General features: G+C 46.8%; 1 protein-coding gene across 2 annotated transcripts in view; it reads right to left on the bottom strand.

Moving 5' to 3' along the window:
• Window positions 1–2,599: 2,599 nt before the first annotated feature.
• Window positions 2,600–14,325, bottom strand: part of CD8B (CD8b molecule) — a 16,387-nt gene continuing 4,661 nt past the window's right edge. The window contains exons 3-6 of one of the 2 annotated variants that reach the window (XM_008591894.1): window positions 10,536–10,625; window positions 5,837–5,926; window positions 5,532–5,568; window positions 2,600–3,327 (exon numbers count right to left, since the gene is read on the bottom strand). In XM_008591894.1, coding sequence (XP_008590116.1) covers window positions 3,315–3,327; window positions 5,532–5,568; window positions 5,837–5,926; window positions 10,536–10,625 — 230 coding nt within the window. In that variant the 3' untranslated portion in view covers window positions 2,600–3,314. Of the gene's footprint in view, window positions 3,328–5,527; window positions 5,569–5,836; window positions 5,927–10,535; window positions 10,626–14,325 lie in introns of those variants that run through there. The other variant, XM_008591896.1, reaches the window with a different exon arrangement.

The following is a 14,325-nucleotide window of genomic DNA, read 5'->3' as shown; positions in this document are numbered from 1 at the left end:
TGCAGCTTATGTAGCTCCCCCAAGGTTGTACACTAGTAAAGAGCTGGGCTGTGCTGTCTGGCCACCTCCAGTGATTTCCATGGTACGAATTTTTAAATCATCATACTCATCACAATTATGAACAAAGCTCTCATTTATACATATTTAAGTGGATTCCAGTCTTTTACTATAACAATTACCAGAGCCCTTTTTTACAGAAAGTTGTTTCTTTTTCCAGACTTTTAATTGTATTTCCCCCAATTACAAAATCATACATGATTGTTCTAAAATTTCACACAACTCAGAACTGTACAAAGAAGAAATGGAAATTCCCCAAAGTAACTGCCATTAATAGCTTGGAGTAAATCCTTGCAGACCTTTTTCTATACATCTACAAACAAATATACCCAGAGGCCTTGATATATTATTAGAGAAAAAAAGATCAAATTTGTAGAACTATATTAAAAGTTTCAATTTTATATATTCTATATGTTACATATTATATTCTATAAGATTTTAATTATATGTTTAGAAAAAATATGTGCAGAAAAAAGAACAAGAAACTTTCAAATACCGATTTTACACATTTCTGTAATGTTCTGTACTTGGATTTTTAAAGTATCTCCTTATTGAAGCATAATATATATCTATCTCCGTACCTATATATTAAAGTTGACATATTATGAACGTACAGCTCGTGGAATTTTTACAAATTGAACACACCCATATGACCACTTTTAGATCCAGAAGCACAATATGCCAAGCCTCAATCCTCATGCTTCCTTCTAATAGTCACCCTACACCAAGGGTAACCATATTCTGTCCTCTAACAATGTGTATTTGTTTTGCCTGTTTTCATCTGTGCTTGAATTTTAACAATGACCGTGTATTGTATCAAAATGAGAATAATCAATACAGATGTTGTTAAAATACATGCATGTATAGTGGCCACATGCATATAAGGCTGTATTGTAATTTATCTGGTCCCTTTTGATGGACATTTGGATTGTCTCCAATTTTTGGCTAATAAGCAGCACTGTAAGGAACGATTTGATGCATACTTCTTTGTGCATGTCACTTTTTGACATGTTTCTCTAAGATAAATGCCAAGTGGTATTGCTAGTCAAAAGATAGCTAGATTAAATTTTTTGGGCGGCCCCGTGGCTCACTCGGGAGAGTGTGGTGCTGATAGCGCGGAGGCCGTGGGTTCGGATCCTATATGAGGATGGCCAGCGCACTCACTGGCTGAGCATGGTACAGACAACGCCAAGCCTAAGGTTACGATCCCCTTGTCATAATGGCCCTACAGAATGTAGTAACAGCTCAGTTCTCTCTGCAAAACAAAAGTCAGGTGCTAGGAGCAGACCTCCTCACCGCAGCGCTGCTCTGGCTTTCTGGGCGGTCAGAGCTGAGCCCACCTTGCTTGGCAGGTGCCTGCTGCACAGAGAACAGACCGAGGAGCACAAACCAACCCTGCCCCCAACCCAGCCCCACATGAACTTGCAAACAAGTAAATGCAATTGCAAAACAGCAGCAGGGAGACGTTGCCAAATATCAGAGCTGGCAGTGGGACTCAGGGCCTTGAGGCCTGTTTTTACTTCCGCTGCGGACTGGGTGTGAGCCTTCAGGAAGGGCAGGCTGCATGCAGTCAGGACCACAGTTTCTTAACATTTACATGGGTTGGCCCAAGCAAAGAGTTCACCTTTAAAATGCACCTGGAGTCTGGTCCAGCCAGCGTCAACCCTTTTCCCTCGTCCCCTCAACCTTGAAAGGCAGCCTGTCCCTTGTCCTCAGAGCTAATGGGCAGAAACTTTTGCTAGCTCCTGCCCACCACACCCAGTTCTGCTACAGCCGCTTTTCAGATCCCAGGAGATGGGCACACTACCCCCTCTCCTGAGTTGCTTTTCCTTTCCCATTTTCTGTAACATTTTTCACATTCTGAGGCCTCTGAACATAACTCGGTTGCCCTTCTTAAATTACATCTCTCTGCCCTGAGCTGGCCAGGAAAAGCAGGTGTGACTTGATTCTCTTCTGACCTGGCCATGGTGCTCCTGTGAATGTAGCCTCAGGTTGCTTTCTCTTTTGGCTCAATAGCTCCTAAGCTGCTAAAGCCCAGGGTCGGGGGCTGAGACCCAGGGACTTTTCCAAAAGGCACAAGGTCCTCCTTTCTGCTTCCCCCTCCAGCTCAGCGTTTTCTCCTCACACTTTCCTTGTCTGAGCATCAAGGCTGAGAGTGAATAAAGAACGAATGGACACATGAGAGAGACCTGGATGCCTCTGCCTTCTCTTTGGTGTAAGGCTGCCTTGAGGCCATGAATCCCTGGGGTTCAACCCTCAGTAGAAATGAGCAAGTGCTAGTGAAGGCACCTGGGAGTGGGCTGGGAGGAGACAGCCTCGAGGCACCCGAGGGTTGGCTCTGGGTGCCCTGGGCACCTTGGGTGCTTTCCAACCTCTCTAGTCTTCTCTACACCTGCAACGTGGGCTGGACACACTGCGGGGTAAATGAGGATGTCAGACACAAGATGAGGATGTACAAATGTTGTCCTCGTTATTTCTTTTCCATTGAGCAACAGCATCGTTGCTACAGATGGGCTAATGTGTTTTTATGTCACAAGAGCCATTTGCATCTTTAACCCACAACTTTATTTTTACAACCAAGGCATTTGCATAGAGAGAACAGAAAGTTAGAGAAGAAATATACAAGCCAAGGGACAGTAGAAGTGAAAGCTGAGAAACTTCCTAATGGAAGAAGAAGTGAACTTCTTCCTCCAAATCCACGGGTTCCCAGCCCCAAAGGAAGGCCTCAGAGACTGACAGAGCTGATGGGAGCTGGGCAGCCCCTCTCATGAAGCCTCATTCCCAATCTGGATCTGGCCTCTTGCTGCAACGAAGGTCAGTCCCGCCTGGGGAGACCAAGGGGGAGCCATCCAGCACCATCCACGAAAGACCCAGGGCCCAGTATCACTCTGCCCTACCAGAGCAAAGCAACTTGCAAAGATGGTGGCTGGAGGGCCACCACCAAAGGTCCCAGCCCAGGGAGAGCCCAGGAGCTGGAAGTGGTGTCATGGGCAGCATTTCTTACTCAGTTCTCCAGCACACTCTGTGAGTGCCCTTGGGGCTCTGAAGGCTTCTCTCTAAGAGTCCCGATGACCACCTAACAAGTTGCTCCCAGGAATGAGGCCCACAGAAAAAACTTGCAGCAGTTAAAAGCAGGCGACTTCGCAGGTCATTGAAATCTCCATGGTTGAATGTGTTCCTTCTCTCTCATTTTTCTAGATCTTGCTCATTACTGACCAATGTCTTTTTGTAGCAGGACACCAAAGCATATTCTGTGCTCATTTGTAAAACCTGAAAACAACAGCAAGTTGTGAAACCACTTATTTTCAGGCAAAAGATATTGAATTTCCTGTAACAGAGGGGAATGGCAGATAAAGAGGCCGGGCTCTACTCCAAAGAGCCTGGGGCCACGAGTTTTGTATTAGTATGTTTTTAGGGCCCATCTCAGTCATTAAAAAAAAATTAAATGGCTCAAAAAAAAATGCAGACCAAAGCACTCTATCTTTGCATAGTGTTACTTCCTGCAGTGTCTTCCAAGATAAGCTATGCACAAATGCATATTAAGGGGCCAGAAGAAATTGGCCTGCTGATGGGGTGATTTCCTAAGGACAGTTAGTGGCTGTGAACAGCTACCTCAAATTGCATCTTGAGTTTGGAACAGCCAATCTGTGAGGCCCATGGACTATTTCATCCGCACCTGGATCATGATAGCAAAGCCAGGGTGGTTTTCGAACCTTTTTTAAGCCACCAACCCTTTATTCAAATAACATCTTACAGGTAAGTGTAAACCCAGACAGCAGATGAGAGTAGAGTTGTTTGGAATAAAGAGGGTGAGAGGGGTTCAGTCCCCCCATGACCACCCCTGAGGTCCCTTTTTGCGTCAGCTGATCCCCAGAATCCCTGGGTTTGCTAAAGAATGAGGTTCTGCAACTAGCTCCTCCAAACTGGCATCAGATTGCTGGAGAACTATTTAAAATGAAGGGGTGGGTGGGGACAGGCCACAGGAAATACCCAGAGGGGGATTCATTCTTCATAAAAGGTCACCATGGGGAAGACTTTGAAGGCAACTTTCTGGAGGTCTAGGCTTAGACAGATGTGCTCAAGTTATTATCTCTTAGGTAGGGAGTACACCCGACATGTAAGGTGGAAATTGCACACAATCAAAATTGTCATTAGAAATTGCCCATAAAATATACCATGCATGTTTAAGCAACTTTCTTATATAAATATAATGTGTATAATAATGAGAGTTTATATGGAAATTACAGTTTTAGTGTAATTAAAAATACATTTTGTTTCTTGGTTGGATTTATTTAAGTTACATGAGCTTGTGCTCCAACTCTATGAGACCAGGGGCTAAACACTTTATGGGTATTACTAGTAAGTCCTCACAATAGCCACGAGGCTGGTACTGTTATCCCATTTTCCAGATGAGAAATCGGAGGCTCAGAGAGGTGAAGTGACTCACCTACTGTGACACGGTTGGTGAGTGGCAGACAGGATTCAACCCCAGATCTGCCCCCCACTGGAACCAGAGCCCTTGAGCACAAGGCCCTGTTGACCTCTTCAACTTACAGGAGTGAATTCCCTCCCTCCAAATACTTCTATATGAAGGGGGTTGTTCTGGAGTCAAATGTAATTAGTAAGGTAGACAGATGTAAAACAGTCACTATTTTGAGGAAGAAAAATCAAATCCAAGAACACTGCCTCTGGCCTGGGCTGAACTCTTGCCTCTGACAGCCTCTGTGAGGAAGAAAAATCAAATCCAAGAACACTGCCTCTGGCCTGGGCTGAACTCTTGCCTCTGAACTCATCTGGGCTTCTGCCTGTGCTTGGCCGGCTCAGTGGGGCTAGATAGTGCTTCTTGGCCCCTGTGCTATGCACCCCAGCCTGTGGGTTTGCTAACTCCTGGGACCCAGGTGGGGTTGTGGATGGCGGGTGGGACGACGACAGCTCCTGGGAAAGGAAGCAACTGCTGGTGGAGAAGGCTGGCCGTAGTGTGAATCAACCTGCCTTCAAATCTGATTCCAGCAGTCTCTCTACTGATCTGTAAGACTGGAGTCATAACCCTCCTATCTCACGCAGGACCAGGGTGAATAAAACCATCTTACTATCTATATGTATACCATATTATCATGTGGTAAACCTCAAATATACAAAATAAAATTTATTTTAAAAAAGAAAGAAGGAATGGGTGGGAAAAAGTTTGGGATACCGTACATATTCTATGCATGCGAAGGTTGATTGCTACCGTCAGAAGAGCTACGAGCTAGCTCTTCCCATCCTTGCAAAACTCAGTGTTTTTGTTTGTGAATGTGATCTCTGTCCCTGAACTCTATCTCCCATCCATTTATGCAGTTTATGCTTTTTGGAAAGCTATGTCTAGCTCTGGCTCTCGGCTGCAGTTGGAGGCTCTGGGCTACAGCCGGGGCAGAGGGACCCAGAGCCACACCAGGGCAGCCTCTCAACCACTGCTCCAGGCCCTGCACACTTACTGTTTGATGAAGTGAAGCTGGGCTCTCCTCCGCAGGCCTGGAACAGAGAAGCAAGGCGCCAGTCAATGTGGGCTGGTACGGGGATCTGAACGTGTGACCTTGGGGTTGTAAGGCTGCGCTCTAACCAACTGAGCTAACTGGCCAGCCCTAGTCTCTAACCTCAGGCCAAGAATCACCTCCAGAACTACCACAGGTAGTTCCACCAGGCTGTCATCTGCTCTGCTCCCCGGGACAAGACAGTACCCCCAGGGACACTTCAAATAGCAAACACTGGCACCATGACAACCCAAGAGGGAACAACTCACGGTACAGGTGGATGGCCACACACAGAGACACCAACAGAACCAGGGTGCCGGCCACCAGCAGGCCGAGGGTGAGGGGGCTGCAAGGAGGACCTGGAAAAGACACACATGACTTGTGCTCAACACTGGGCATTTGAGACACGCAGATAAATACAGGGCGGGAAAAATCAACCAGAAGCCGCACCTCCCAGGGAATACCACCATTTGCATTTCGGTGTATTTCCTTCTAGTCTTTTTTGTGTGCACTTCAAACATCATTGATATATAAAATGTCATGTCCCACATCCTAATTGAAAATAAATTAGTTAAACTCAGGAGTTATTTATGTTCAGAGGAGGTAGGCAATTTTCATGCCTGGTAGTGGGATTTTTACTATTTTTAAAACTTTTATTTTAATTTCACAAGAAATAGCTGAATATATTTTCACTGTAAAAGATTTAAATATATGGTTAGAGTGTCCCTTGACATCCTTGCTCCTTCAAAGAAGTAACCACCATTATTAATTTGGTACCTTTCTCTTTGCATTTACACACACATAATTTCCATAGACACAAAAAATTTTTTTTAATACAATGAATTATACTGTAAAAATTGTTCTGCAACTGCTTTTTTTTCCTTCACTTAATCGTGTCAGCACATTCTTTTTTCCATTTGGCAGTATGGATGTACCATGGATTATTTAGCCCTCAGTGGGCATGTTGGTTTACAAATAACTCTGCAGAGAAAATCCTGTTATGTTTCCTTACGCAAGTGCTTTCCTGAGGCAGATACAGAAAATGTGAACTACCAAACCACAGACTGTCCATTTTTAAGTTATAATAGATACTGTCAAATGCATTCCAAAAAGCCAGCACTGATTTCCATTCCCACCCACCAACGGTGTACCCTACCAACCCTTGATATCATCAAAGTGTTTTAGTTTTTGGCAGTCCAATGGGGGGAAAATAATATTTCACGTCAATTCCTTGATTTCTTATGAGCTTCATCCTCTTTTCATATATTGGCCACTCATATGATTTTTCTTTTATGAGTTGGCTATGGATTCCTCCGCTCATTCTGTATGCTGTTTAAACAGCAGAGTTTATATTATCAATGCCCCTGATCCTTCTCCGGAACCCTTGAGCATGTGTGGCCGGTCCCTGTGAGTAGTTGAGGGGCAGAGCCCATGGTGAAAGGGCAAGGCTGCAGATTTGGGCTCAAGGTTAAAAAAATTAGAAAGAGTTCTGGATGTCAGGGAAAGGAGAGAATTCGTACTGAATACATATAATGTGCCAAGTACAGTAATAACTGCAAACTTCCATCTTGTAAGGAAGAAAGCTATTATCACGATTTTAATCTCTCATTTTACAGTTCAGAAAAAACAAGATTCAAAGAGGTTAAATCACATGCACAAGGTCACCCTTAAAAAAAAACAGAGGCAGGACCGGGGTGTGGACACAGGTCCTGGGTGTGGACACAGGTCCTCCCAGTTCTAAAGCCCCTCCAGCCCCACCTGGGCAGCCTGAGGGATGAGAGGCCGCAGCGGGAATGGAGTGGGCTTCTCCATGGGAAGGAGCCTGCCATCGCTGGAAGGGAAGAAGTCGAGGCTGGACGGCTCTAATGTCCTCCCAACCTGGAGGGACCTCAAAAGCGTGGTGCTAAGAGAAAGGAGCCAAGCATGAAAGACCATGTATTGAGTGATTCCACTTACATTAAATGTCCACAAGAGGCAAATCTGGGGGGACAGAAGCAGATTGGTGGTTGCCAGGGGCTGGGGAGGGAATGGACACGAGCTGCAGACAAGCCTAGGGGGTCTTATTTGGGTGAGGAAATGCTCTAAAATGAGATTGTCATGACAGTTGCACACCTCAGTAAATTTACGAGAAATCATTGAATCTGTGTGCATTAAATGGGTGAATTTTATAGCACGCAAATTACTCTGATAAAGTTTTTTAAATAAGTGATGGAGGTGGGCGCAGGTCACAGGGCCCTTGCTTCTGAGGAGGGGCAGGGTCCGGGAGGCTTCCCTAGGAGTGGTCATAACTGAACTGCAGGCCAGTGATGCAGCGACAGTCACTTCTCCTGGAAAAGCTGCTGCTTCTAATAAAGTCCATAAAAAAGTCTGCTTGGGTGGGGAGACAGCGGCCAGAGCCACCCTGGTGACACCCCCAGCCTGACCTTCCTCACCCTGCTCAGGCCTCAGGGTCTCGTGAAGTTTGGATCTCACCATACTGCTCCTGAGTCCATGTCTCAAGAAACAGCCCCAAGCCTTAGAGGACAGGCTGCTACCCATGGCAGCCTTGTGGGTTTCATTCATGATAACCAGCTTTGAGCTCCGCGTGTATGCCCCACAGAACTCTGAGGGTCTTGAATATAGTATCTCTTTAATCCTGCCTCACCTTTAGCCAGGAGAACATCTGTATTTTACAGATGAGAAAACTGAGGTTCAGAGAGGCTGAATCACTGACCCAGAGTTTCACAGCCTAGGCAGCGGCAGACTGGGATTCAGACCTAGGCCTGGCTGACTTACCGCTAGGCTATGCTGCCTCATGTTCCCTCCTCTGGTGCAACCTCCACCCTGACTCCATCTGGCCACCTTCACACACTTCCAGAGTATTCTTTTTTTTTTTTTTTTGAAGATGACCGGTAAGGGGATCTTTACCCTTGAGTTGGTGTTGTCAGCACCACGCTCTCCCAAGTGAGCCACGGGCCAGCCCCAGATTATTCTCAATAACCTACTACTGTTCGATTTGCATTTTGTCTTGGGATTTTACTGAGGGTTGGTATAAGAAATGATGCAAGAAATTTGAAGACCTTTTCCATCCTTTCTAAAAGTGCTACTGAATTCACTATCATTCAGCAGTCCTTACATGAGGTTGAACAGAGCAGATTTCTCCTAGAATTTAGCTCTAGGATGATGGTTTCTCCCTTTCATGCCGGGTTGCTTGTATCACTGGGGTTGGGGACCACATATTGGGAGTATCCCTTTGTTCAGTGGAGTTTGCGAGGCCTCCAGAGACACAGCACAGAACCAATTTATGCCTCCTCATCTTAGTGGCCCCGTTGTCTCTGCATTTTGTATTCTTTTTCATTGCAGCCTGCCTGAAATTCTCCAGGTGAAGTCGTCAGGGCATAATACTTTATAAATTGAGGTCACTCTGTCCCCACCTTTATGTTCCCTAAGACTCTGCCCTTCTGTTCATGGGTTCTGATTTTCTTCTTACTGTGATCTCACGTGGCAGCTTCCCACCCTCATCTCCTAGATCTCACTAGGTGCCCTTCCTAAGGCACTTTCTGGTACTTTATGTATTTAAGACAAAGCAACCCGAAGAGCACGAGGCAGCCCTGGTGGCACTGCTTGTGGTTTGTTCTATGGGTAGCAGCAGATGGCACTTTCTGTTTGTCACCAGTAACTTTTGGGGGGGTTGAGGGCAGTATTTTTCCAGAAACACATTTGGGCTCACGGGTTCAAGGAAAGCATGTGTTTGTTTGTGCGTGCTCGTGTGTGGGTGGACCTGCACTCCAGCTGAGGTGTGTGGGGCTCACGGCACAGAGAGGCAAGTCCGCTCATTCATTAACAAACACGTTAAGCACACACCATGTGTTCGGTCTTTTGTTAAGGATCAAAACTGGAAAAAAATTTTTTTTTTCCCTTTTTTACTGACCGGTAACGGGATTGCAACCCTCGGTGTCGTGCCCGCACCGGGGACCGGCAACGGGATCGCAACCCCTCGGTGTTGCGCCCGCACCACGCTCAGCCAGTGAGCAGGAACTGGTCTCCACATGGGATCCGAACCCTCAGCGGGAGCGCCGCCGCGCGGCGCACTCTCCAGTGCGCCACCGGGCCGGCCCAAAACTGGAAAGATTTTAAATGCTGGTCCTTTGGATTGGATTTTTTAAGAGCTTTATTGATATATAATTTACATATTATAAAGTCCACCTGTTTGAAGTGTACAATTTCATGGTTTTTAGTACATTCACGAAGTTGTGCACCCCTCACCATAATCTAATTTTAGAACATTTCATCCCCCCACCAAGAGACCCTGTATCCATTAGGAGTCACTCCCCACTTGTCCCCAACTCTCCACTTTTGTCTCTATAGAATGTCATATTCTGGACATTACAAATCAATGGAATCATACAATATATGGTCTTTTGTGGCTGGCTTCTTTTAGTGTGTAATATTTCTAAGGTTTATCCATGTAGTAGCATGTATCAGTACTTCATGCTTTATTATGGCCAAATAATATTCCATCGTATTGAGTATCCCACATTTGTTAATCCATATTTGTGTTTCTACTTTGGGGCTATTATAAATAATACTGCTATGAACATGTGTGCAAGTGTTTGGGTGGACGTAGGCATGCTTTATTATGGCCAAATAATATTCCATCGTATTGAGTATCCCACATTTGTTAATCCATATTTGTGTTTCTACTTTGGGGCTATTATAAATAATACTGCTATGAACATGTGTGCAAGTGTTTGGGTGGACGTAGGCTCCATTAAGCTTTGTCCTGTGGTGATTTGCGAGTCTGTGCCCCACTAGACTGTGAGTTGCTGTCATATTCTGTCCCTTCTGACCCCAGCTCGAGGCCAGAGGAAACAGGCTACAGAGTCAACACTTGGCAAATGCTTGCTGAAAGAAGGAGGGAGGCAGGAGGGAGCAGGAAAGTGGGAATGTCTACCTCCTTTCAGATGGTGTAGGGGGCAGAGGACTCACCTTTCCGGGTCACAGGGTTGGGAAGCCGGCACACTCTCTTCTTGGTGGTGGACTCCATGGTGGGCTGGGCAGTGGTAGGAAGGACATCGACTACAGAAATTAACAAGACACATATCTCAGCCAGGAAAACAGCAGGTGGACTTGGAGACCAACTTAAGGCTGTGTGCCTTGCGTTCAGGGACTGAAGTCCTTATAACTGTTCCCTAGGCTGCTGTGGGACTCGAAGGTCACAGAGCAATAGAATTTTTGATCTGCTTTCCCAACTCTGAGATGTATCTAGGGCCTAGGAATGGGGGTCAGCTTGGTGTCCTGGAGAGAGAGAGAGAGAGGCTCTGGAGCCACACTGACCTGAGCCGAGCCCAGCACCCTTGATCAACCACTGTGTGACTTGGGGCAAGTCACAACACTTTTTTGTGCCTCATATTCCCCATCTGCTGAAATAAAGATGATCTGCACCTCCTTCTCAGAGCTGTTGTGAGAATTAAAGGGGACAGCGTGCCCAGCAAAGTGTGCGGTAGACATGGCTTCACCCAGCTGAAGACCTTGAGCTGAAGCCAGGACCCCCAGGCCCTTGGCATGACAGCCCCTCAGCCCACCTCGTCCATCCCTGAGCTAGTGGAGGAGGCTCACAGGAAGGAGGGGGAAACCTTTTCTGCATAAACAACACCATGCAGGTTGCATATTTGGGGATTTATTTTCCTTCTTGCGTGCCCTTAAAAATCATATAACATCAGAACCAGAGGGATGTTTAGTCTCTAAATTTAATTTCAAAGGTGAACGCTAGAGACAAGAAGGGCTGCCCCAAGGCCCACCGGTGACAGGTGCTGGGATGGAACCTCAAGCCCCTCTCCTGGTTCCTGGGCAGGTCACTCCTCTCCTTCATTCTAACCCAGTGCCCCATGCTAAAGTGCTGGGATAGGGCAGTGAGGCCTGCACAGAGCCGAGGAAGACCCTGCGCTTCTAGGGTGCTCAAGGTGATGTGAACCCTGGCTACTGGGGAATCCAGCCTTGCCTTTGGAAGTTGAGGAAACAGATTTCACTGAGATGCCTTTTTCCAAAATGTCAGGAGAGGGAATAAGGAGACACCATGAACTTAAACTCTAGAGTCAAGGGGATGGCGAGGGGCAGCTAACAGATAAGTCATTTGGGGGCTGGCATGTGCTACATAAGAAGTGGACAGTCTGGCCCCTCTCCTCCCTGAGCCTCCTCTGGAAAGTGGAGGGAACACATTCTGCTCTGCCTCCCTCACGCCATTTCTGGGAAGAATCGACTAACTAGAATGAACACATACTAGGTCCTGCCCTGTGCTGGTGGCAGTGCCAAGCACTTCAGCATGAGGTTATTTTATTTTTTTCATTAATTTATTTATTTATTTCCTTTTTGTCTTTTTTTCGTGACCGGCAACGGATCGCAACCCTCAGTGTCGCGCCCGTACCAGACTGGGACCGGCAACAGGATCGCAACCCTCGGTGTTGCTCCCACACCTCGCTCAGCCAGTGAGCGGCCGGTCTGTATGTGGGATCCGAACCCTCGGCAGGAGCGCTACCGCGCTCCGAAGCAGCGCACTATAGCAGTGCGCCACCGGGCCGGCCCCTTTTTTTCATTTTTTTAAAATTGAAGTGTGGTTGATTGTACATGTCTGTGGGGTACTGGGTTGAATACCAGTACCTGTGTGCAATATGTGATGATCGAATCAGGATAATTAGCATATTATTAGCATGTTAGCATTACACAATGTAATCATTTTTTGTGGCCCTTTACCAATTTCCTGCTAACCCCCCTCCTTCTCCCCCTTTCCCTCCTCTGGTGGCCTCAGTTCCGTTCTCTCAGCATAAGATTATTGAACTTGGCACCTTTTAGCATAGGCACTATTATCCCCATTTTATCCACGAGGAAGCCTAGGCACAGAGGGCTGAAATAACTTGCGCAAAGTTGGATAGTCACTGCACCGCAGAGCCAGGATCTGAACCAAAAGTCTTTGATTCTAGAACCCGGGCTTCTCATGTCGCCACACTGCCTCTGGTGCAAATGCTTTCTGTCAAAAAGTTAAAAACATTAGGTTGACCCAAGGCCCTTGGTCATCAGAGTAACTATTGTAAGAGGAAAACCAGCCTTGGCTATGGTGCTCAAGCGTATGCAAGGAGAGCTGGGCAGGCTCGGTCGGTTAGAGCACGGTGTTGTAACACCAAGGTCAAGGGTTTGATTCCTGTACCGGCCAGCTGCCAAAAAAAAAGTATGCAAGGATCCTGGCCCTCTGCTGGGGGTGTGATCTGCTTTAATCTTCATGGCCCTAGAAGTAGTTCTATCCACCTTCTCTTATACTTAAGGAAGCAGGGAGGTCTCTTGGCCGGTCAGTGGTGAGCCCTGAAGGGAGCCAGCTCTGCGGGCTCTCAGTGCTTGGCTGGGCACAGGGGTCTGGGCCTGGTGAGGAACTTTCACAAGGGGGAGGAAAGGTTCTGCTTTAATTTCTTCTTGCCCCTGGGCCAGGTCCCCCTCGATTCCTCCTGGCCTCCCAGTTCCACCTCTCCCTCTCCATACTCCTTAAAAGGATCAAGCCTATTGAGGCCATGGTGTGCTTAAGGGGCTTGAAAAAGGCCCTGCCTTTCCCCCTTTCTCTACCTCTGAAACATAATGGTCTTTCGGCTGGTGAGGTGTGCTCTGGATACCCGCCCTGGGGAGGCAGTGTGGTGGGACACATGCCGTGGGGAGGCGCTGCCGTTCCTGCAGTGCTGGGCAGTGGGGGTCTGGGAACATGGAAGCCAGGAGTGCGTGGGTGGAGGTGGTGGGAAGCTTCTGAAGACCAGCTGTGCTTATTTCACCAGCCACCTTTCTATGACCCCAAAATCTCATGACTGGGAAGATGTGGGGCTTGTAGAGACAAAACCAATAAATCAAACCAAACCTCCCTCCCCCCGAAGCCATTTTTCACTACAGGAATCACTGGACCCCACCCTGACGGATGCCTCGGCTTCCCCCCACCCCCGATTTAGGATCCAACACTGGGGAGAGGGGACAGAGCATCACTCTAGTGTTTGTCTTACTAACTCTGCCACTGTCCCCAGCTGTCCCTGCACCTCCCACACTGAGTAGTCTAGTTTCCGGGTGTCTCCTTGTCACTCTCAGTGTCCCCAGGTGAGCTGGAAGTAGGGCAGTGGGAGGACCACAGGGGCTTGGCCTGGCCATAGGCTAAGCTGGGGAAGGGGCTAAAACCTGTGAGAATTTCTGCCACAATCCTTCCCGCCCCTAATAGCTTAATCCTCACTGTCCAATACGGTAGCCCCTGGCCATGTGCGCTGCTGAGGATGTGACATGTGGCCACGCTGAATTCAGATGAGCTGTATGTATAAAATACACATTGAACACTTAGTATGGCAAAGGAATATAAAATATTTCAGTAATAATTGTTATATTGATTACATGTTGAAATGATAATATTGTTGATAAATTGGATGGCAAAGGAATATAAAATATTTCAGTAATAATTGTTATATTGATTACATGTTGAAATGATATTGTTGATAAATTGGGGGGTTAAGGAAAATATATGATCAAAATTAATTTAATCTGTTTCTTTTTACTTCTTTTTAATGTGACTACTAGAAAATTAAACATTACATATGTAGCTTGTGTTTGTGGCTTACCCTAGATTTCTGTTGGACAGACACCAAGGCCACAGGTTCGGATCCCATATAGGGATGGCCGGTTCGCTCACTGGCTGAGTGCGGTGCAGACAACACCAAGCCAAGGGTTAAGATCCCCTTACCGGTCATCTTTAAAAAAATAAAAAATA

The sequence above is a fragment of the Galeopterus variegatus genome, unplaced genomic scaffold (assembly GCF_000696425.1).
Source record: "Galeopterus variegatus unplaced genomic scaffold, G_variegatus-3.0.2 Scaffold7380, whole genome shotgun sequence".
NCBI lineage: Eukaryota > Metazoa > Chordata > Mammalia > Dermoptera > Cynocephalidae > Galeopterus > Galeopterus variegatus.
The sequence above is the reverse complement of the archived record's forward strand: the minus strand, read 5'-3'. Positions and strand labels throughout refer to the sequence as shown.